The sequence below is a fragment of the Drosophila arizonae genome, unplaced genomic scaffold (assembly GCF_054131065.1).
Source record: "Drosophila arizonae isolate 15081-1271.41 unplaced genomic scaffold, UAZ_ARI_1.0 ARI_Backbone_47, whole genome shotgun sequence".
Taxonomy (NCBI): domain Eukaryota; kingdom Metazoa; phylum Arthropoda; class Insecta; order Diptera; family Drosophilidae; genus Drosophila; species Drosophila arizonae.
In genome coordinates, this window is record NW_028315242.1 from 51,164 (window position 1) to 72,049 (window position 20,886).

At 40.6% G+C, this 20,886-nt stretch overlaps 1 protein-coding gene and 2 long non-coding RNA genes across 10 annotated transcripts; 2 read left to right on the top strand and 1 right to left on the bottom strand.

Annotated features, from left to right (window-relative positions):
• Positions 1 to 391: 391 nt before the first annotated feature.
• On the bottom strand, positions 392 to 6,950 carry LOC149267695 (uncharacterized). Its single transcript, XM_089476213.1, has one exon. The coding sequence runs from the start codon at positions 5,907 to 5,909 to the stop codon at positions 672 to 674; it is 5,238 nt and encodes a 1,745-aa protein (XP_089332339.1). The 5' UTR covers positions 5,910 to 6,950; the 3' UTR covers positions 392 to 671.
• Positions 6,951 to 14,218: 7,268 nt separating this feature from the next.
• Positions 14,219 to 17,797, top strand: LOC149267696 (uncharacterized). Of its 8 annotated transcripts, none has more exons than XR_016271534.1 (4): positions 14,219 to 14,324; positions 14,397 to 14,611; positions 17,214 to 17,614; positions 17,725 to 17,797. It is a non-coding gene; the product is annotated as an uncharacterized LOC149267696 (long non-coding RNA). The 8 variants fall into 8 exon arrangements; XR_016271537.1 differs by having other exon boundaries at positions 14,235 to 14,319; XR_016271539.1 differs by having other exon boundaries at positions 14,244 to 14,314.
• A 28-nt stretch (positions 17,798 to 17,825) lies between these two features.
• LOC149267697 (uncharacterized) lies at positions 17,826 to 18,242 on the top strand. The gene is made up of 2 exons (XR_016271533.1): positions 17,826 to 17,877; positions 18,011 to 18,242. It is a non-coding gene; the product is annotated as an uncharacterized LOC149267697 (long non-coding RNA).
• The last annotated feature ends 2,644 nt before the right edge of the window (positions 18,243 to 20,886 follow it).

Here is a 20,886-nt window from a genome sequence, read left to right on the forward strand (position 1 = left end):
ATTTCAATTATGATATGATCCTCGGATTAGACACTATAAAAAGATTTGGATTGACCCACGACTCAAATTTAAACATCCATATACATAAAGAATTAAAATCGGAAGAAAATAATAAAAATAAGTTGAGAGATATCAAAATAACTAATAATAATAATAATAACAAGAGTCAAAAGGAAAAAGAAATTAAGATTGAAAATGCATTTAATAAAATTCAAGTAAATTTCAATGAAGGCATTAATGTAAATGATTTCAATATTAATATTAATCATTTGAATAGTGACCAAAGAAGTAAAATAAATTCCTTGTTAAATAATTGTTTGAAGCTGTCGAGCTTTTTCGACAACTCTGGCTCCAATCATTTACGAAGGCAAAAAATAAAACCAAAACGATATAATTTAGCTTATTATTTATTAATTTAATGCCGAGTCTGTGGACACTGTTTAGGCAAAGTTATTTCGATGCGAGGGTGACAAGTTTGTAGGTGTTGCGCGAATGAAGACTATTTTCGTACAGAGTTTAAAAGAATATAAATAAAGAGGAGTATGCAATTAACAGAGCGGATGAGATTTACATATGTATGTGTGTTATGCTTTGTTATGTGCAAGAGTGCGCTAACAGCGAATGAGAATGACAAAGGAAAGAGATTAACTTAAGAGAAGCTTATTTAACTATTAAGAGCAATTATTAGCTGCTGCGCCGAACATCCTCCCCACCGTTAAAAGACCATGACTTTTAACAGGATCATCAACCGGAAGGACGCACAGCTTATTGACAGCTCGACGTGTAGTTCCAGTGGGTGTACGCAGAACAGCGACTCTCACGGCTCCATCGGCTCCAGCGATGATTTCAACGACCCGGGCTAATGGCCACTTTAAAGGTGGCAGGTTTTCGTCTTTTACACAGACGACATCGTTGACCTTGATAGAAGGCCGTGGGGTCCGCCATTTTACACGCTGTTGCAGAATTGTGAGGTATTCCTCACTCCATCGCTTCCAAAACAACTGCTGTATGTATGTCATACGCTGCCAGCGATCGAGGCGATTGCAGTTAATCCGAGATAGATCTGGTTCGGGGAAGTCGATAAGTGGTCGACCAATCAGGAAATGCCCTGGAGTGAGAACTCCAAGATCATCAGGGTTTTCTGAAATTGGAACAAGAGGACGAGAATTGATTATAGCCTGAATTTGGCACACCAATGTGCGCAGTTCATCGAAACCAAGAAGTGCCGATCCCATAGACCGATATAGGTGCCTTTTAGCTGTCTTCACTGCTGCCTCCCAAAGACCTCCAAAATGTGGCGAACGAGGAGGTATGAATTTCCAATCGAAGCTGTTGTTGATGCAGTAGTTGTGAACTTCAGTACGATGTTCCTGGCTCAAAAATAAACGTCTCAGATCCGCCAACTCGTTCCGTGCACCCACAAAGTTGGTTGCGTTGTCTGACCAGATGCATGTTGGAATGCCGCGCGTACTGACGAAACGCTTGAGGGCGCCCAAAAAGGCAGCTGTTGACAGATCCTTTGCAAGCTCCAGCCATACAGCCTTGGTTGTGAAACAAACGAACACGCAGACGTAGCATTTTACTGATGCTCTATTTCGTCCATCGGGCTTGTAATAAAAAGGTCCACAATAGTCAACTCCAGTGATTGTGAATGCCGGTGAGCACTGTGCACGCTCCTTAGGCAAGTCTGCCATTATATGCTCAACTAGGCGAGGCCGGGATCTGCAGCAAATTATGCATTTTCGCAATTCTCGGGCAACAGTTTTCATGCCGCCTATGGGCCAAAACTGCAATCGAATAGCTGCAAGCAAAGCCTGCGGTCCGGCGTGGTGATGCATTTGATGAAAATGGGATATTATAGCGAAGGTTAAGGGATGGTTTTTGGGTAAAATAATTGGGTGACGCGCATCGAAGCCGAGAGTAGAATGCCCCAAACGACCACCAACTCTTAGTAGCCCAAAATCATCCATAAACGGAAATAGCGAAAGAATGGCGCTTGACGAGTGTATATTCCTTCCATTCTGTAGGGCAGAGTATTCCGGTTGCAACTGAGCTCTTTGAGCAAGACGACATAATAGGAACGATCCTTGACGCAGATCATCCGATGATAACTCAGGTGATTTTATTTTCCGGATGAATTTATGAACATAACCAAAGATTCGCTTCATTATTCCGAATGAATTTATGTACTTGAATGACAAAGAGATGTCCACATGCTCTGCCGACAGCAAGACTCTTTGACGCATTTCAGGCAAGCATGCTTCAGGCAAGCAGTGCCTAGGCCAATAACATTTTTCCTCTTGCAAAAAAGAAGGTCCATGCATCCATAATTTCGAGTGCAAGAGCTCTAACGGTGCTGCTCCTTTAGATAACATATCTGCAGGGTTCATCTCAGTGGGCACGTAATGCCACTCCATGCCGATTGTGAGCTGCTGTATGGCACAAACCTTGTTAGCAACAAAAACATTGAATTTGGATGGCTCTTCCTTTAGCCAAGACAAGACCACCGCTGAATCTGACCAGCAATGCATCTCACATTCGAACAAGTTCAGTTTCTCTATCTCGCTTATCAAGTTCGCAAGCAGAAATGCAGCGCATAACTCAAGCTTAGGCACAGTGAGGGTCTTTAGTGGGGCGACTCTAGCCTTGGAACAGAGTAGATGCACTTTGACAGCATTATTCTTCGATGACCGAACATAAACACAAGAGCCATAGGCCTGAAGGCTAGCATCGCAGAAGGCATGTAATTCAACTCTTGCTTTAAGTTGGAGTACATAACGAGGAAAGGTTGCATTGCTCACTTGATGAAAGTCCTTACAAAATTCGCTCCAAATCGTTTCCAATGATTGTGGTAGACTCTCATCCCATTGTAGCTTGTCTCTCCACATGCGTTGCAAGATGATTTTTGCCCTAGTTAATGTTGGTCCGATCAAACCTAACGGATCGTAGCATCGCGCAATGGTTGACAGAACTGAACGTTTTGTGTGTTTTCCAACACTAATTTTGGGCTCGAAAGTGAATACGAAGCTATCCTTTCGAGGCTCCCAGATGAGTCCAAGAGTTTTGGTCACATCGGTCCCATCGCCGAGTTTGAGAAAACTCTCCTGCTCGATTTCTGGAACTCCGCGAAGAATGTTGATTGAGTTTGAGCACCATTTTCTCAATTTGAAGTTGCCTCGCTCAAGAAGATTTTTAGTTTGTTCCATTATGTCGCGAACTTCTTCAACTGAATTGCCTCCTGAGATCAGATCGTCAACATAGAAATCTCGCAAAACAGTTTTAGCTCCTAGGGGGTATGATGACGACTCATCCATTGCTAATTGGTGCATTGCACGAATAGCCAAAAAAGAAGCGGGCTTGGTCCCATAAGTGACGGTATTCAATTTGAAGACTAGAATGTCGTCGTCTGAGGAGTTTCGCCATAAGATACATTGAAGCATTGCATCAGGCTCTGAAACCTTCACACACCTATACATTTTACTAATATCACCTGTAAGTGCAATGGAAAATGTGCGAAAACGAACGAGTGTGTGAAACAATGTAGCTTGTATGGTCGGTCCTGACATAAGAATATCATTTAATGAAAGCCCAGATGTGGTAACAGCCGAACCGTCGAATACCACTCTCAGCTTTGTTGTCGAACTTTCTTCCTTGTATACACAATGATGAGGCAAGAAGTATTTGCATTTAGAAATCTCTGCGCTGGGCACCGGTGACATATGGCCGAGATCAATATATTCTTTCATAAATGCAGAGTATTTTTCCTTCATAGCATGATTTCGAGCAAACTTACGCTCCAAATTTAAGAGCCGACGCTTGGCCTGCACATAAGAGTCGCCCAAAGATTCGAAGCCTTGCTTTTTTGGCAAGCAGACTAAGTATTCCCCTGAAGACAATCGACGATGAGTTGCGATGAAATGCTGCTGACAGTGGAGCTCCTCTGTTGTTACCTTGGCGATAGGCTCGAAAACGTGCTCCACTTCCCAAAATTGACGAACCAAATCATCAAGCCGAGTGCTGAGATTGGTATCATCGGAAGCTCTTTGAGTTACGATGAACGATGAGAGTTTGGGGGCCGATTGCCCGCCACCTGATATGATCCAGCCGAGTTGAGTTTTCTGCAAAACTGGCAACCCAGGTGCCAACATAATTTGCCCAATACACAACAGCTCAAAGAAAAGACCAGCTCCGATGAGAAGATCAATTCGCTGTGACTTATAAAATAAGGGATCAGCTAACTTTATGTTTGAGGGTATGTTCCAACTATTAGTAGACATTGAAATTCCAGGCTGATTATCAGTAATCGTCTTGGCGATGATTGCGCTGATGGTAGTTGAGTAATCTGAAATCCGCGATTTCAGAACGAGATCGACTGAGTATCCTTCAGTTGAGAAGCTAGCATCTCCAATGCCAGAAACTGCAGTAAGCGACTTTCTTTTTCGGAGCTGAAGCTGATTAGCGAATTGCGTGGTAACAAAGTGAAGTTGAGATCCTGAATCCAAGAGTACACGACACGGAACGAATGTTCCAACTCGATTCTTAACAAGGATTATAGCAGTGGCTAGAAGCACAACATCAGACGAATGAGGCGACAGATGGGCTTGAGGCAAAGAAGGTGACATTGCAACCATAGCAGAGGAATGTATTGCATTTGTTTGTTGAACAGTGTTGGATGTATCTACTGAAGATTGATTGTAATGCAATAAGGTATGGTGCTTCGATTGACAAGTGCGGCAGGTACTAGATTTGCAATCTTTCAGCTGATGCCCCTTTCTTAGGCAATTTAGGCACAGAGCGAGTCTCTTGGCCTCCTTATGTCGTGCAATGGGTGGCAATTGCTCAAAACGCTTACATTGAAATATCATGTGGCTCGTGTCTTCGCAAAAGACACAACGACTGGGAGTTTTGGAAGCAACAAATGATTTTCTTAAATGTGTACTCACGATCTTCCCTGACTTGCCAACCTGACCATCCTGCAAAACTTGATCCACATTTTCAAGCATTCGACACCGCTCTTGCAAGAACGTTGACAACTTGGCCCACGACGGTAACTCATTTGCTGATGATCGTTCCTCCCATTTGGCCTGAGTGCATTTGTCCAATTTCTGCAACACTGTTTGCACGATGATACAATCAGCGACTTCTTCCCTCGATGCAAGAGAATCCATAGCACGAATGTGAGATGTAACCTTATCCGCCAACTGCCTCAGTCTGCCCACAGATGAATCTGCCTTCTCAAGCCCAAATATCGCTCTGATGTGTGCCTGTAAAATAAAACGTTTATTATCAAATCGACGTTGAAGAATATCCAGAGCGACGCTATAGTTAGCCCTATTTATTTCCAATGAGCCGATGGTATCCAGCGCAGCACCACTTAAGCAGGACCGAAGATGTTGGAGCTTCTCAATAGGGCTGAGATCAGAGTCAGCATCTATGATCGTTTTGAACATAGAGAAAAAGTTTTCCCACTCAGTATAGATTCCACTAAATTTTGGCAATTCCAACTGCGGCAAACGCGACCGATTTGACATAATGAGCACTGGATTAGCATTTGTAAAGCTTGTATTAAGTGTCGAAGAAAACTGTTGATTTGGCCGACTTCCCAGTTCACGTTGAAGCAGGGCCTTAAACTTCAGTAGAATTGATTCAAATTTCGCAGGTAAATCACTGGATATGGACTCAAAATCTGATTCTTCTAAGTTCGTGTGAACCGCATCGAAATTTGACTCTAATTTGGTGATTGAGTCCAAAAGTACACGTAAATCACACGAATCCATATGGCTTAATTTGTCCGCGTCTGATTCGGCATATAGACTTTCGAGTCTATCGAACAGCGCTTTCGTTTTACGCTTTAGATAAGTGACCTGAGATGCAGGAACTTGATCAGCACTCGATTCTAAATTATTCATTTTAGCCACAAATTTATTTGTCTTATGTTCACTTTTGAAAGAACACTTGCAATTGCAAAGTTAATGTACAAGCTAATAGCTCCACTTATGCACATATAATTTATCTGCACAGTTTATATGCAAGCCCACTGTACGTATATACATATGTATGTACGTGTGTGATCGAGACAACTATTTTCGGAATAGCTGTGCAGACGCTACATAAAAGGCGCTAAACGCGATGATCCACGGACGAAAGAAAAAATGATAAAGATAATCAGAATGCAAAGCCACTGCATGCAGATTATCTGAGCTTTGATTTATGTATGTGTGTGTGTGTGTGTGTGTCTTCTACGATTGACACAGCTTTTTAGGTTTGCGCGCTTTCTATGCAGATGCAGCTGAGAAAGCGCCAACCGCGACGAACGAAACGGCAATTAAAAGAGGATGCAAAAAACTCAAGACAATTGCGTACACATACATATAAGCAGTTCGAACGAAATGTTAAATGTTTTACAAGGTTGTGTCACAATGAAATTGATAATTTGAATGCACTATCTTGCACAAATGTTTTGTAAATTTCACTGATGAGCGACGCCAAGATGGTGTAATAACTTTTAACGCGCTAAGCGAGCACCACAGAGTGTATTAGGATCACGTCGGGGTCACCAAAATGTTTGAAGCTGTCGAGCTTTTTCGACAACTCTGGCTCCAATCATTTACGAAGGCAAAAAATAAAACCAAAACGATATAATTTAGCTTATTATTTATTAATTTAATGCCGAGTCTGTGGACACTGTTTAGGCAAAGTTATTTCGATGCGAGGGTGACAAGTTTGTAGGTGTTGCGCGAATGAAGACTATTTTCGTACAGAGTTTAAAAGAATATAAATAAAGAGGAGTATGCAATTAACAGAGCGGATGAGATTTACATATGTATGTGTGTTATGCTTTGTTATGTGCAAGAGTGCGCTAACAGCGAATGAGAATGACAAAGGAAAGAGATTAACTTAAGAGAAGCTTATTTAACTATTAAGAGCAATTATTAGCTGCTGCGCCGAACAATAATTATAAACATATTTTTGCCAAAGATAAGTACGATGTCGGCAAAGTAAGGAACTACGAAGCGTTTATAGACCTACAGCTAGAAAAATACTGTTACAAAAGACCCTACAGATGCTCGTTAGATGATAAAGTTGAAATCGAAAAGCAAGTGGCTCAATTATTAAAACATAACCTAATTGAGGAATCCTATAGTCCATTTGCAGCACCAGTCACATTGGCTTATAAAAAGGATGAAGGGAAGAAGAGTAGACTATGTATTGATTTTAGAGATTTAAATAAACTAATTGTACCTCAATCACAACCATTCCCTTTAATTGAAGATTTAATGGTTAAGACAGTTGATTATAAATTTTTCACAACGCTGGACATAAACTCAGCCTTCTGGTCTATACCATTGAGAATTCAAGATAGACCAAGGACTGGATTTGTGACACAAGAAGGTCATTATCAGTGGACATGCCTCCCTTTTGGATTGAAAACATCTCCTGCAACATTTCAAAGAATTCTGGTGAATATAATTAGAAAGTACAACTTATCAAATTTTGTTGTAAACTACATAGATGATATCATGATATTCTCAAAGACGTTCGATGAACATTTAATTCACTTGAGACAATTGTTAGATGCTATAGTAAAGGAAGGATTCCGCTTAAAGTTAACAAAATGCAATTTTGCGGCAAGTTCAGTCAGATATTTGGGTCATTTTATCGCAGAGAATTTAGTGACTCCTCTAAGAGATAATTTAAAATCTATAATAGACTTTCCTTTACCACAAAATAAGAAAAACATACGACAGTTCTTAGGTAAAGTGAATTTTTATGGGAAATACATTCCTAACGTCTCAATTTTGCTCGATCCCCTACACAACTTGCTCAGGAAAGATGTAAGGTTTGTTTGGTCAACTGATTGTGAAATAGCCTTTAGTAAAGTAAAACAATACTTGTGCTCGAAACCAATTCTGGCCATCTACAATCCAAAAGCTAAAACTTTTATATACACAGACGCAAGCACAAAAGGTATAGGAGCGATCTTAAAACAACAGCAAAACGATGGTACGCAAAAACCAATAGCCTATTTTTCAAAAAAATTGAATGATTCGCAAAAAAAGAAGAAAGCAATTTTTTTAGAATGCTTGGCCATTAAAGAATGCTTAAAATTCTGGCAACATTGGCTGATTGGAATCGAATTCATTGTTTACACAGACCACAAACCACTAGAGCGCTTGAACATAAAAAACAGAACAGACGATGAGTTGGGTGATATGACCCACTACCTTTCTCAATACAATTTCAAAATAATATATAATCCCGGAAAGAATAATACCGAAGCTGACTGCCTTAGCAGAAACCCTGTTTACGAATTTTATGAAAATAATGATGACAAATTACAAACAGTAAATATAATAAGTATGAATGATATAAAAAATGACCAAAAACAAAACGCAGATTTAAAAGTCAAGAAACATATTATTATTGAAAATGATATCTATTACAAGCAGAATGGAAAGAATAAGAAAAAAATAGTTTTGAGTGAAGAATACAGTAAAATACTTATAAAGAGAATACATAACGAATTCTGCCACATTGGAGTAAGTCAAATAGAAGCGAAAATGACACCATTTTATACAGCACCAAATTTATTAAATAATATAAAAATGATCTGCAAAATATGTGAAACTTGTATAAAAAACAAGACAAGACTAAACAAGAAGTTTGGATGTTTGTCATATTTAGGTCCTGCAGAGAGACCATTACAAATAATGTCTTTAGATACAATTGGAGGCTTTGGTGGACAACGATCGACAAAAAGATATTTACATTTATTGGTAGATCACTTTACTAGATTCGCATATATATCATGTTCGAAAAACCAACTCGCATGCGACTTCGTAAAACTAATTGAAAAAATACCGAAGGCGAATTCGATTGAAATCTTGCTTGCAGATCAGTATCCGGCCTTTTTTTTCTGTTCGTATGTCTAAAAATAACACACATTAGTGATCTCCGCCTCTTCCCATTCTCGTACATGAACAGCTGACCTGCAGCTGCATGATGAGGGGAAGAGTACGGGGATAGTCTTTATTTATTTTTTTTCTGTTCGTATGTCTATGAAGAACACACATTAATGATCTCCGCCTCTTCCCATTCTCGTACATGAACAGCTGACCTGCAGCTGCATGATGAGGGGAAGAGTACGGGGATAGTCTTTATTTATTTAATACTTCACAATAGCATTTTATGTAAATATAAATAGCGCCTATGAGATAATTAAAATCTAAAAAGGACAATATTTGTCGAAACTTATATAATGATTCAATTTAAATAGCCATAAGTGCACAAAAATAACAGTGCAGCTTAATTTTACAAAATACTTATATAAGAGCAATTTAAAGATAATACAAATTAACAATAAAGTGCTTGAGTAACTGATTAACGACTAAATAGATAATTAAGGTTTAAGTTTAACAATAGTAATAGATGGCATTAATTAATATAATTCAATTATTTCATTAATAAGCATCTACAAGATGCACAGAGAAAATAGCCCAAAGTGGCCAATTGGAATATTAGAGAAAAGTCGAGACAAAGTCTGGTCATTTTCTCAAATATGGGCTTAAGCTAAAATTAACTTAAATTACAAAAAGTTTATGACAATTAATATAGTTTTTTTTTTTTTTTTTTTTTTTTTTGTTGAATAGTCAGGTCTGCTCAAGGCTGTGCCCTAGATTGACTGACTATATTTATTTATTTACTGCTATACTACTGTATAATATAGTAAATTTGTTGACGCCTACTGTGTGTAGATCTCAAATGTGAGTTTTACATTAGATGTGAAGTGACATACAAAAGTAGTTTGATAAATTTTGTGTAAATTTGTTGACGCCTACTGTGTGTAGATCTCAAATGTGAGTGTTACATTAAATGTGAAGTGAAATACAAAAGTAGTTTGATTAATTATGTTTTAGTGAATGTATAGATATCTTGATTAAGAATTGCATCCTGTCTGGAAACGTCATCTCTTCTGGAACTGGTATCCTGTTTGGGATTCAAAATCTTTCCAGTTTATTATACAGACCAGCTGCATTCAAAACCAGAATCCTTAATGTGTAAGTGCTTCCAAGAGAACTAGGCAATATTGGATGTGTCATTGACGTGTTTAGCCATCATGCAGTTTGTTAATAAAGTCAACATAGTAATAAGCTGATCCATCTTCGCATTAAGATTTTCTATACTACTGACTTCCATGGGAACAGATCGTTTGCGCTCATCAAGCATTAACTCAATTAAGGTATCAAACTTTGCATTTAATGCTTTGATATCGCTATCATTATTAACAGTGAGCCGAGCATTACTACGGCTACGACTTCTAAATCGCCAGCTGGCATGTTGATCGTCTTCATGTCCATGACCTTCATTTGATCGAATTTGGTGCAACTGCTGAAGTGACCGTTGGTGTTGATTGTTCAGATTTATAGGTACTGGTTGAGTATTTTGTTGACGCTGCAGTACTTGTTGACCTTGTTGCGTTTTTACTGCAGTAGATGGTTTTTGCTTATTAGTTATGCCCATTTTTATTGCATCAGCATAACTCGATTTTTCTTTTTTTTTTTTTTTTTTTTTTTTTGTTGAATAGTCAGGTCTGCTCAAGGCTGTGCCCTAGACTGACTGACTATATTTATTTATTTACTGCTATACTACTGTATAATATAGTAAATTTGTTGACGCCTACTGTGTGTAGGTCTCAAATGTGAGTGTTACATTAAATGTGAAGTGACATACAAAAGTAGTTTGATTAATTTTGTGTAAATTTGTTGACGCCTACTGTGTGTAGATCTCAAATGTGAGTGTTACATTAAATGTGAAGTGAAATACAAAAGTAGTTTGATTAATTATGTTTTAGTGAATGTATAGATATCTTGATTAAGAATTGCATCCTGTCTGGAAACGTCATCTCTTCTGGAACTGGTATCCTGTTTGGGATTCAAAATCTTTCCAGTTTATTATACAGACCAGCTGCATTCAAAACCAGAATCCTTAATGTGTAAGTTTCTGTTCGTATGTCTATGAAGAACACACATTAATGATCTCCGCTTCTCCCCATCTCATACATGATCAGCTGACCAGCAGCTGCATGGCGAGGGGAAGATAGTACGGAGATACTTTTTATTCAATTAATACTTCACAATAGCATTTCTTATGAATATAAATAGCGCCTATGAGATAATTAAAATCTATACAGGACAATATTAGTCAAAACTTATCATAGAATGATTCAATTTAAATAGCCAAAAGTGCACAAAAATAACAGTGCAGCTTAATGTTACAAAATACTTATAAAAGAGCAATTTAAAGATAATACAAATTAACAATAAAGTGCTTGAGTAACTGATTAACGACTAAATAGATAAGTAAGATTTAAGTTTAACAATAGTAATAGATGGCATTAATTAATATAATTAAATTTTTTCATGGTGCTTACGGCGCGCGCTTAGGCTACGGCTTCTTTTTGGCTGCGGAGGCCGTTGGGCACTAGCCTGAGTACGCACATGGGCTTGTTGAAGCAGTTGCTGATGTTGTTGTTGTTGCTGCTGCTGTTGTTGCTGCTGTTGAAGTCGTTGTTGGGCGAGATTTTTAGCTTTTTGCCTAGACTGACGCTGTTGGCCATTATTAGGAGCAAAAGTAACAGGCTGATCAAATTGAAGACCCGCCCGGAGGGCAGCTGAATAGCTGGGCCCAACACTAGCAGTCTGAGGTCGAGGCTGAGGAGGGACTTGCTGGAAAAGATTTGGCAAATTCATTCTACTGCTCTGAGCAGATGTAGTGGGAGCAGGCTTAGTTAAATTGCTAATGATCTTTGTAATCTGCATAGCGCTTTCATTAACTCTTTTCTTGCTTGCCTCTTTAAAAGAAGGGCAGCCTTTGTAGCTCGCAGCATGGGGGCCCGAGCAGTTAGCGCATTTAGCCGGAGTCTGGTCGCCTTTCTGTTTGCCGCAGTCAGTGGAGGCGTGATTTTCGCCGCACTTAACGCAGACAAAGGGGCGACGGCAATAATTTTTTGTGTGCCCAAATTTTTGGCACCTATGGCACTGAGCTATTTCGCTCGTTTTGTACGGCCTCTCAACTTTCACCCGTTGATTGCCAATAGCAGTGACTTTTAAGAACTCAGCGTTATTGGCACTGGGAACTAACTCAACTTCGAAGAGATCAAGCGGCTCCTTAGAGAAGCGAGATTTCATACCTCTCAAAAAGCGGACTTGATGCCCTAACTTGGCTAATTTCTCACGGATCCAGTGGTCCGGAGTGGAGTAGTAGTGCAAATTTCTAATAATGGCTCTGAAGCCGCGCTCGCTTTTCAACTGGAAGGTATAGTTTTCAACTTTATTTACTTCAAGGTACTTTACCAGCTTGCGATAAGTAGCGACATCCTTGCACTGCACTCTAATACCATGGTTGGCCGCGCGCATGGTGCCATAATTGTCCTGACCGATGGCTTCGTCCAGGCGGATTAGTAGCGACAAGATGTCAGTGACATTTGCCAGGACTAGTGGCGCAGGCTTCACGTTGAGGGGAGCGTCGCGTACGCCAGTAGAAGTGGAAGGTGGAGTAATTTGCACATCGCTGGTAATGCAAACCTTATTGGCGAGGCTGGCTGCCTCCTTCTGTGTGTCCTCAGTCCTTGCAGCTGGTACGTGGTCGTCAGATGGCGGGATCTCTACATCACTGTCACCCAGATCAATAGAATCCAGTTGAGCACTCTTCTTCTTGGGCTGTTGCCCTTTTCAGCAGTGCGTTTAACTGCAGTTGCAATTGGTTGCGCACTCAATTTAAGCGCCTCCTCAATTGTAATCTGGCCACTTTTGTAAGCCGCCTTGGCTTTTTGATAGTTGGCAATTACTTTATCAGCTTTGCTGCTGCCGTTAACACCAGCCGCATTCACTTTAAGTAGCTGAGCCGCAGCTCGAGAAGTTGATGGTTTCGCCGAAACCTCACTTTTCTTTACTGGCGCGCTCGATGGCGTGGGCGCAGACAAGAGTGTCGGCGAGCCGAGAAGAGATTCGACTTCCACGTCCATGTCCTCTTCGCCGTCAGCTGCAACATAGCCCTTTTTTTTTTTTTTTTTTTTTTTTTTGTTGAATAGTCAGGTCTGCTCAAGGCTGTGCCCTAGACTGACTGACTATATTTATTTATTTACTGCTATACTACTGTATAATATAGTAAATTTGTTGACGCCTACTGTGTGTAGGTCTCAAATGTGAGTGTTACATTAAATGTGAAGTGACATACAAAAGTAGTTTGATTAATTTTGTGTAAATTTGTTGACGCCTACTGTGTGTAGATCTCAAATGTGAGTGTTACATTAAATGTGAAGTGAAATACAAAAGTAGTTTGATTAATTATGTTTTAGTGAATGTATAGATATCTTGATTAAGAATTGCATCCTGTCTGGAAACGTCATCTCTTCTGGAACTGGTATCCTGTTTGGGATTCAAAATCTTTCCAGTTTATTATACAGACCAGCTGCATTCAAAACCAGAATCCTTAATGTGTAAGTGCTTCCAAGAGAACTAGGCAATATTGGATGTGTCATTGACGTGTTTAGCCATCGTTTGATATATATTTATTTATAATCCAACTTATTACTAAAACTATAGCAACTTTTTTGAATTTAAAATAACAGCAATCATAGCTATGGGTTTTAAATAACTTAACGTTTCGATAGCCGTTTAGCATAACATTAGCAGCTTTTGTTTTGAATTAAAAATAAATATAACAGCAATCATAGCAATGGGTTAGGTGACTTAACATTTCGATAGCAGTTTACATTTAACATAACATTTCGATAAATATTTGTTATTATTTACATCCGTGCAATCTGGGCACACTTAGTTAAACGTGCTTGTTGATATTGTAGCAAATAAGCATTACAATTAGTTAAGTATTATTATTATTAACAATATTTAGGTGGCTAGTACACTAATTTTATTATATATTATATTACTATTATATTATATTTTTTTTTTTTTTTTTTTTCAGGATCCGGGCTGCACTTCACCAGGATAACAACATCAAGCTGGGATATTGCGCAATTTATGGGGCACCCCTCGTCGTCGCTGGAGTTTGTCGGCAGGTAAGTCATCATTGCAGTTGTAACTGGTATTTTGACGCTTATAGCTTTTCCATTTACAGGCTTATCTTAGCCCAGCGCCATAGCATGACCTCAGGGAGGCGTACTAACACACCCGAAGGCGAGGCTGCAGTCCTTGGGCCAAATGTGTTTTGCAAATCAAGGGCGTCTGCATCCTTCAGGCAAGGCAAGCATCGTGATGTAGGCATATATACCAAGGATGGCCTTCACAGCTGTGTAAGGTCGGGTTAGTCTGGTTTATAGTTAGTCTGGTTTATATTTGATAATGGTCCCATTGGGTTTCGTCTCGCATTTGTAGTGACTACAACCAGGCCAGGTTGAAGACTCCATCTATGGTTACGTCTATGCAGATGTGCACTGGGAGTACGCGTTCCAGTCCGATTGTAGGCTGCAAAGGGCAGTCCATGTGGGTCAGCCAGGGCTTCTCCTCCAGTTCTCGGCCAGGGCGATAGGGACGGCACGCTTTCACCTAGCAATCTCTGATAGTGTCGCCTTGGGCGCCAGGTCATTTGGGTGAGTTGCTGCCGCTTTTTGTGCCGTCTCAAGAAGCTTGCATCACTGTCACATGCAATTTTCCTGTGCAGCGCCATCTGGATATTTCTCGCTGTCATGGTCCAGCATATTAGCAATACATTGATATGTATGTATTTGCAAGAACGCTGTGTGTGCTTCTGTGGTGAGTTTACATGTATTCGAGGAGCTGTAGTCAATGTTCTCGCTGCTCTATGGCAGTGGTCTGCATCCAGTTCCTGTTCCAGTCTAATCGTTATTCTTTCCAGTCCTTCGTCAAGTAGCAGGTCCTGCAAAGCGACCTGTAGTTTCTGTGGACACATAGCCTGTGGCTGCAACGAGTATGGAGCAGTTTCTGGGATGGTCGCTATTTGTTGCAGTGGTCTATCATTTGGATATGGAGTCTGGCTCAGCTGTTGTCACTTCAGCTTGTGCTTCTATCCTCGCAGCCCATGTAGTCGTTGACAGGGCTGTTATTGTCTCAATACGCGGCTCCTCGATGTAGTCAGGGACTATTATTCGTTGTATGGAGAGAGGTGGGCCCTGTATCCGTTGAACCTACTTGTTCTCTGGTGAGCTGTCCACTCCAGTATTTACGTTTCAATGTGTTTATAATGGACTCGCAGAATCTGGTTGGCGGTCGCATCTTGCGCTCTTTCACACAGTCGTGCCTGTTCCAGCGCCCGTCTCTCAGATTCCTCTCGCTCGCGATCTTCCTCCTGGATGCGCAGTAATGTTGGGAGGTCTTTCTGGGTTAGTTGTCGCTGCTGGTTGCTGTATATCTTGTGGCTGTTGTAGTGGCATTTATATAGTGTTGTAGTTGCTCAAGTATCGAGGTCTGCTTAGGCGTAGTGGCACATACGGATCCATAATCAATTTCGAGCTTCCGGGTTAACATGAGATTGCAATGATCTGGCAAATCGATCACTGGTCAAGTTTGAAAGCCTCGTCAACCGAGTTGATTCCATAGGCGGTACGTAGTTCAACATTTCTTGCATACCACGATGACTTAACTGCATTTCTTAATATTTTATTTTGATTCGTTTGCACGCGCTGTATTTGAGTATCTTGATGCAAGAAGAGCCCCATACGGGAGAGCGCATACTGCCAGATCGGTACTATTAGCTGCTTGATGACTAGTGTTTTGCATACGGTCGCCGTCTGCTGCTTCTCCCCAGGAGCCAGCCCAATTTAGCAGTCTCGCCTTCAGACGCACACAAGCTGGGTCACGTGTAGTCGCATTGTTAACTTCCTATCCAGTATGACGCCTAGGTAGTTATGTGATTTTTTATGCTGAACAGCATGTCCGTTTAACTGGATAGATGATACATATCCTCTTGTCCGCTTTGAGCGTTGTTAGTGTGAATACTACATGAGCTGTCTTGGCCGCGTTTATTTGTATAGCCCCATTTTTTTGGGCCCAGCTGGTGAAGTGGTTTAGATAGCTCTGGTTTCTCTTTGCAGCAGATGAGGGGTATGTTCGATGAGCACCATCACCACTGTGTCATCTTTGCATAGGTATGATAGCATCATCCGATTTTGATTTGTTGCGAGAAATTGGCGGTTTTGAGTGATCCCTGGGCAGTGCATGTCAGACGTGAAAGATTGTATATAAAATGGGGCCCAGTAACGGTTCCTTGGGGACCACCAGCTTGTGAGCTCTGCCTATCATTGATTTAATCCCGTTGCATATAACGACAAATGTCCGCTTCACCATATCACTTTCATTCAATGATTTTATATATGTTTAATGGGCAGTATTATTTTTATCAAGTTATGTAGTAAGCCTGCGTGCCATACTCTATCAAAGGCTTCTGAGATGTCAATGAATATGCTTGAGCAATATTCCTTTCTTTCATATGCACGCAATATGAATTGGGTGACTCTCGCCAATTGTTGCTCCGTACCGTGTTCTCTCTTCTGAATCCGAATTGGTGAGTAGGTACCGCTTTAGCAAAATCCTCGACCTCAAACAGTCTGGTCAGCAGTAATCTCTCAAACAATTTGGAGAGGCCCGAGGTTAGACTGATTGGACGGTATATGATGTCACCTCTGCCGAGTTTTTGCCTGGTTTTAAAATCATAGAGATGCCTGCGTGCTTCCATGCGTCTGGAAAATACCCTATTCTGAGTATGGAATTGTAGATTAGCAGCAAATATAGTTGCGCTTTTAGTGGCAAATTCTTAATAACGCCGTTGTCCACTCCATCTTCTCCCGGCGCCTTGGTTTTGTCCAGCAATTCAATTTGTGACTTTAATTCATTGATTGTAATAGGACGAATTGCATGGATTTGCTGCGACTGTTGCTTTTTTCTTTGCTTTAGTGTATGCCATTCATTATGTATGTCATCTCTTTGCTTAGTCGTGTTGAAGAGTTTAGGCGAGAATCTGTCTTCCAAGTGAGCGACGAACGCTTCTGCCTTTTCTTCCAGAGTCTTAGTCCATTTAACTTGAGAACTTGGGGCACCTGCCGGTGTTATCTTCAGAGGATAGTTGGGCTTTGGTTGCCTTTTCACCTTATTCGTCAGTTTCCAGAGTTTTTGCATGCTGTACTGATCAGTATTAACAATTCCAGCAAATAATTTATTAATTTCTTTTTGTTTTAGGGTGACAATGGCTTTCTTCAGTCGGTTTTGCGCAGCCCTGTAATTTCTTCTGGCTTCCATGGTACGCGTGGCCATCAGAGTTCGCTTGCATTGCTGTTTATGGGCTAATAACGCTAGAGTATGTTCGTCCATTTGAAGATCATGTCGCCGTCTCTGTCGTCTGGATTGATTGAAGTGCGATGTAGCTGCCAGTGCTGCCAGCTTTACGTTGCGCATGAATATTGCCACAGCATCTTCAATATCTGCACTCGTATTAATTTCTGTATTGAGATGGATATTTTGATCGAACGTCGCTTGAAAGCGCTCAATTTTGGCTCCGCGAGGTAGTAGGCAACCGCCACCTGGTTGATGCTCAGTGAGTTTACGACGATGACCACCAGCAGACCATTCAATAATTAGAGGTAAGTGATCAGAGTCTAGATCAGTCATTGAGCTAATTTTGAGGCGGCAGTCTTCAATTCCACCATAAATAGCAAAATCAATTGCTGATGGTCTCTTTCTCGTGCTATAGGGAAAGTGTGTGGCACTGCCAGTGGCCAGGATATTATGCCTTCCGTTGCACATGGACCGCTTCCAGGAGCGCTTTGCCCCTTTGGCATGTGCGTGTGTTGCCCCCACCAGGTGTGCTGGGCATTCCAGTCTCCACATATGATGAATTTTGCTGGTAAGTCGTGTCCAGAGTAGCCTTCAAGGTGTCCCAGCAGTTTTGTAAAATGAACAGCTGTCCATTTATATGTTGGTGGACAGTATACTGGTGAGATAATGACATTGTCTTTTCTTTTTTCATTTTCCTTTAGAATCACTATTGGCATGCATTGGATAGATTCCTCACATATGGCCTGGAGAGCCATGTGCCTTATGCTGCTGCGCACGAGGATAGCAACTCCGCCTCTCCTGTGTGATTGTGGATTTGTGGCCGTATATGTCACGTATCCCGGGACGTTCAGAGTGTTTGCACCTGGTGGCACTCGCGTTTCAACGACCATCATAATGTCTACTTTTAGGCGCTGAATAAAAAGTTCCACTTCATTCATCTTGTTGCTCACTCCGCTGGCATTCCAGAATGCAATTTTGTATGAGTTGCCATTCTGAATTCCAGAGTGCGTGGCATTTTGAGTCTGGTTGGAAATGTTTCTATTGGTCATTTATGTTGTCATTGGCGGTGACAAACTCCTCATTACCACTCGATATCCTTTCTGATGGCGTGACTGGTGGGTGTACATCTGTACGTTCTCAGCAGTCAGGAAATCTACAATGGCTCTGTGTGTGTCCATATCATCGCTGTAGATAGTGACGCCAGCACTATTATTGCGTGTGGCGGTGCTAGTGGTGAAACCGCCAACTGCTGGGTGGCTGTGTAGCTTGTTGATTAGTGGCAGTATGTCATCCATTTGGGGCAAGAATATTGCCGGTATTCTTATTGGCTGTTGTTGTTGTTGTTGTTGTTGTTGCTGTTGCTGTTGCTTGGGAGCAGAGGCAGTTGTGTGGGCATGCGTTTGTTGCTGCATTTGGTCGCCAGTTTTTTGAGGCAGCCCGAAAGGCTGCAATACTTTTTCGATTTGATTGGCACGCCTCTCAACTGGCTGCATCTCATCATTGTGAGTGAGAGCAAGGTCGAGAGACGATATGTTTTCTTGTTGTTGTTGCTGCTGCTCCCCATTGTTACACAGCTGCGCCTGTGGCTGTGTTTGTGGCTGTTTTTGCGGCGGCTGGATTGCGTGATTGGTTTCCAGCTCCCGCCTGAAAGGCTGCAACGCATTTTGAACAGCCCTAGAGCGTTTTGCCAGCTGATGCTGGTGCTGTTGCTCTAGTTGTTGTTGTTGTTGCTGCATCTTCTGCTGCTGCCGCACCTCTTGGTGCAGTTTAGTGGCGAATGCACTCTTGAATTTGGGCGTTTCCAAGGGTAGTGAAACACCCTCGTCGCCATCGTCAGGCACCATTTCGGCGCAGCGCCTCTTCAAAGGCGATTGCCATTTAGCATTAATTTTTGAATTTAATAGTTTATTTATTTCTGTTGGTATATGAGAATGTAGTGGCAGCGGCAGTTCGTGGGGCAACAGTGGTGGCACACTGGTGAGCCACCTTTTAACGTTGTGTGCATTTTCACTGTTCGTTTTCGTTTTCTGTTTGTGTTCGTGTTCGTGTTGGTGTTGGTGTTGGTGTTGTGCGCTTGCTGGCTGAGCGCTAGTCGTTTTGCAGCTTCTGCTGCAGTTGTCATTTTCGTCAGTCTTGTCACTCGTGTGAATGTGTGTGTGTATTTGAGAGAGCGTGCTCGTTTGCTTTTTTGTCAGAGCAGTGTCGTCCGTGTTTTCCGTGTTTGCCGTGTTTGCCGTGTTTTGCGCCACTGTGTTGTTGTTGTTTTTTCTATTTATATATTGGCCGCCGTCGTCGTCGGCGTTCGTCATGTCATTGGTGCTTTTTACTCGTGTGTGTGTGATTGTGTTTGTGTGCGCTTGCATGGGGTTGTGTGTCAAGGTGTTTGTAGCATTATTGGCGGCAAGTGGTTTAGAGTGCGCATCAGTGTGAATGTGAGAGTGAGCGTGAGCGTGAGCGTGAGTGTGCGCAACTGCTTTTTTTTTTTTTTTTTTTTTTTTTTTTTTTTTTGATCTCCGCCTCTTCCCATTCTCGTACATGAACAGCTGACCTGCAGCTGCATGATGAGGGGAAGAGTACGGGGATACTCTTTATTTATTTAATACTTTACAATAGCATTTTTTTATAAATATAAATAGCGCCTATGAGATAATTAAAATCTAAAAAGGACTATATTTGTCGAAACTTTTCATTAAATGATTAAATTTAAATGGCCATAAGTGCACAAAAATAACGGTGCAGCTTAATGTTACAAAATACAAATAAAAAGAGCAAGTTAAAGATAATTCAAAATAACAATAAAGTGCTTGAGTAGCTTACAATAGACTAATTAGATGAGTAAGATATAAGTTTAACAATAGTAATAGATGGCATTAATTAATATAATTCAATTTTTTCATTTATAAGCATCTACAAGATGCACAGAGAAAAATAGCCCCAAGTGGCCAATTGGAATAATAGAGAAAAGTCGAGACAAAGTCTGGTCATTTTCTCCAATACGGGCTCAAGCTAAAATTAGCTTAAATTACAAAAAGTAAATGATAATTAATATAGATAATTAATTAAAAATAGTTTAACAATTCATTTTAGCAGTTTTGATTTCATTAACATTCATTCGATATATCGCAAGTGCAATTGAGTAAGTGACGATGCACCCCTGGCGTTGTGCCTATCGGGGTGCATAATCAAAACAAAACAAAAACAGCTGATTGAAAATTGCATTAAATGCAAATTTTATGCTGCTAATTGGTAAGTTTAAATATTAACAAGTAAATAATTGAAATTAATGATATTAATAATTAATATTAATTAATTATTATCTTTTTATATTTATGTGGCTGCTGTCATTCGGAATACAGACGGGCGCAATACTGGATATAGCAGGATTGCATTAATTGCAAGCTGACTAGCAGGTGAGTTTTGCAATATAAAAAATTAACAATTGAAAAAGTGATATTAATAAAGTTAACAATTAAGATTAATTAATTATTATCTTTATATATAAACAGCTGCTACCATACAAAGTGCAGAGGGGCCCAAAATTGGAAATAGTCGAATTTCATTAATTGCGAGCTGACTA

What these genes read in the sequence shown, in the direction of transcription:
- LOC149267695 (XM_089476213.1), bottom strand. Translation starts at nt 5,909, where the DNA reads ATGAATAATTTAGAATCGAGTGCTGATCAAGTTCCTGCATCTCAGGTC.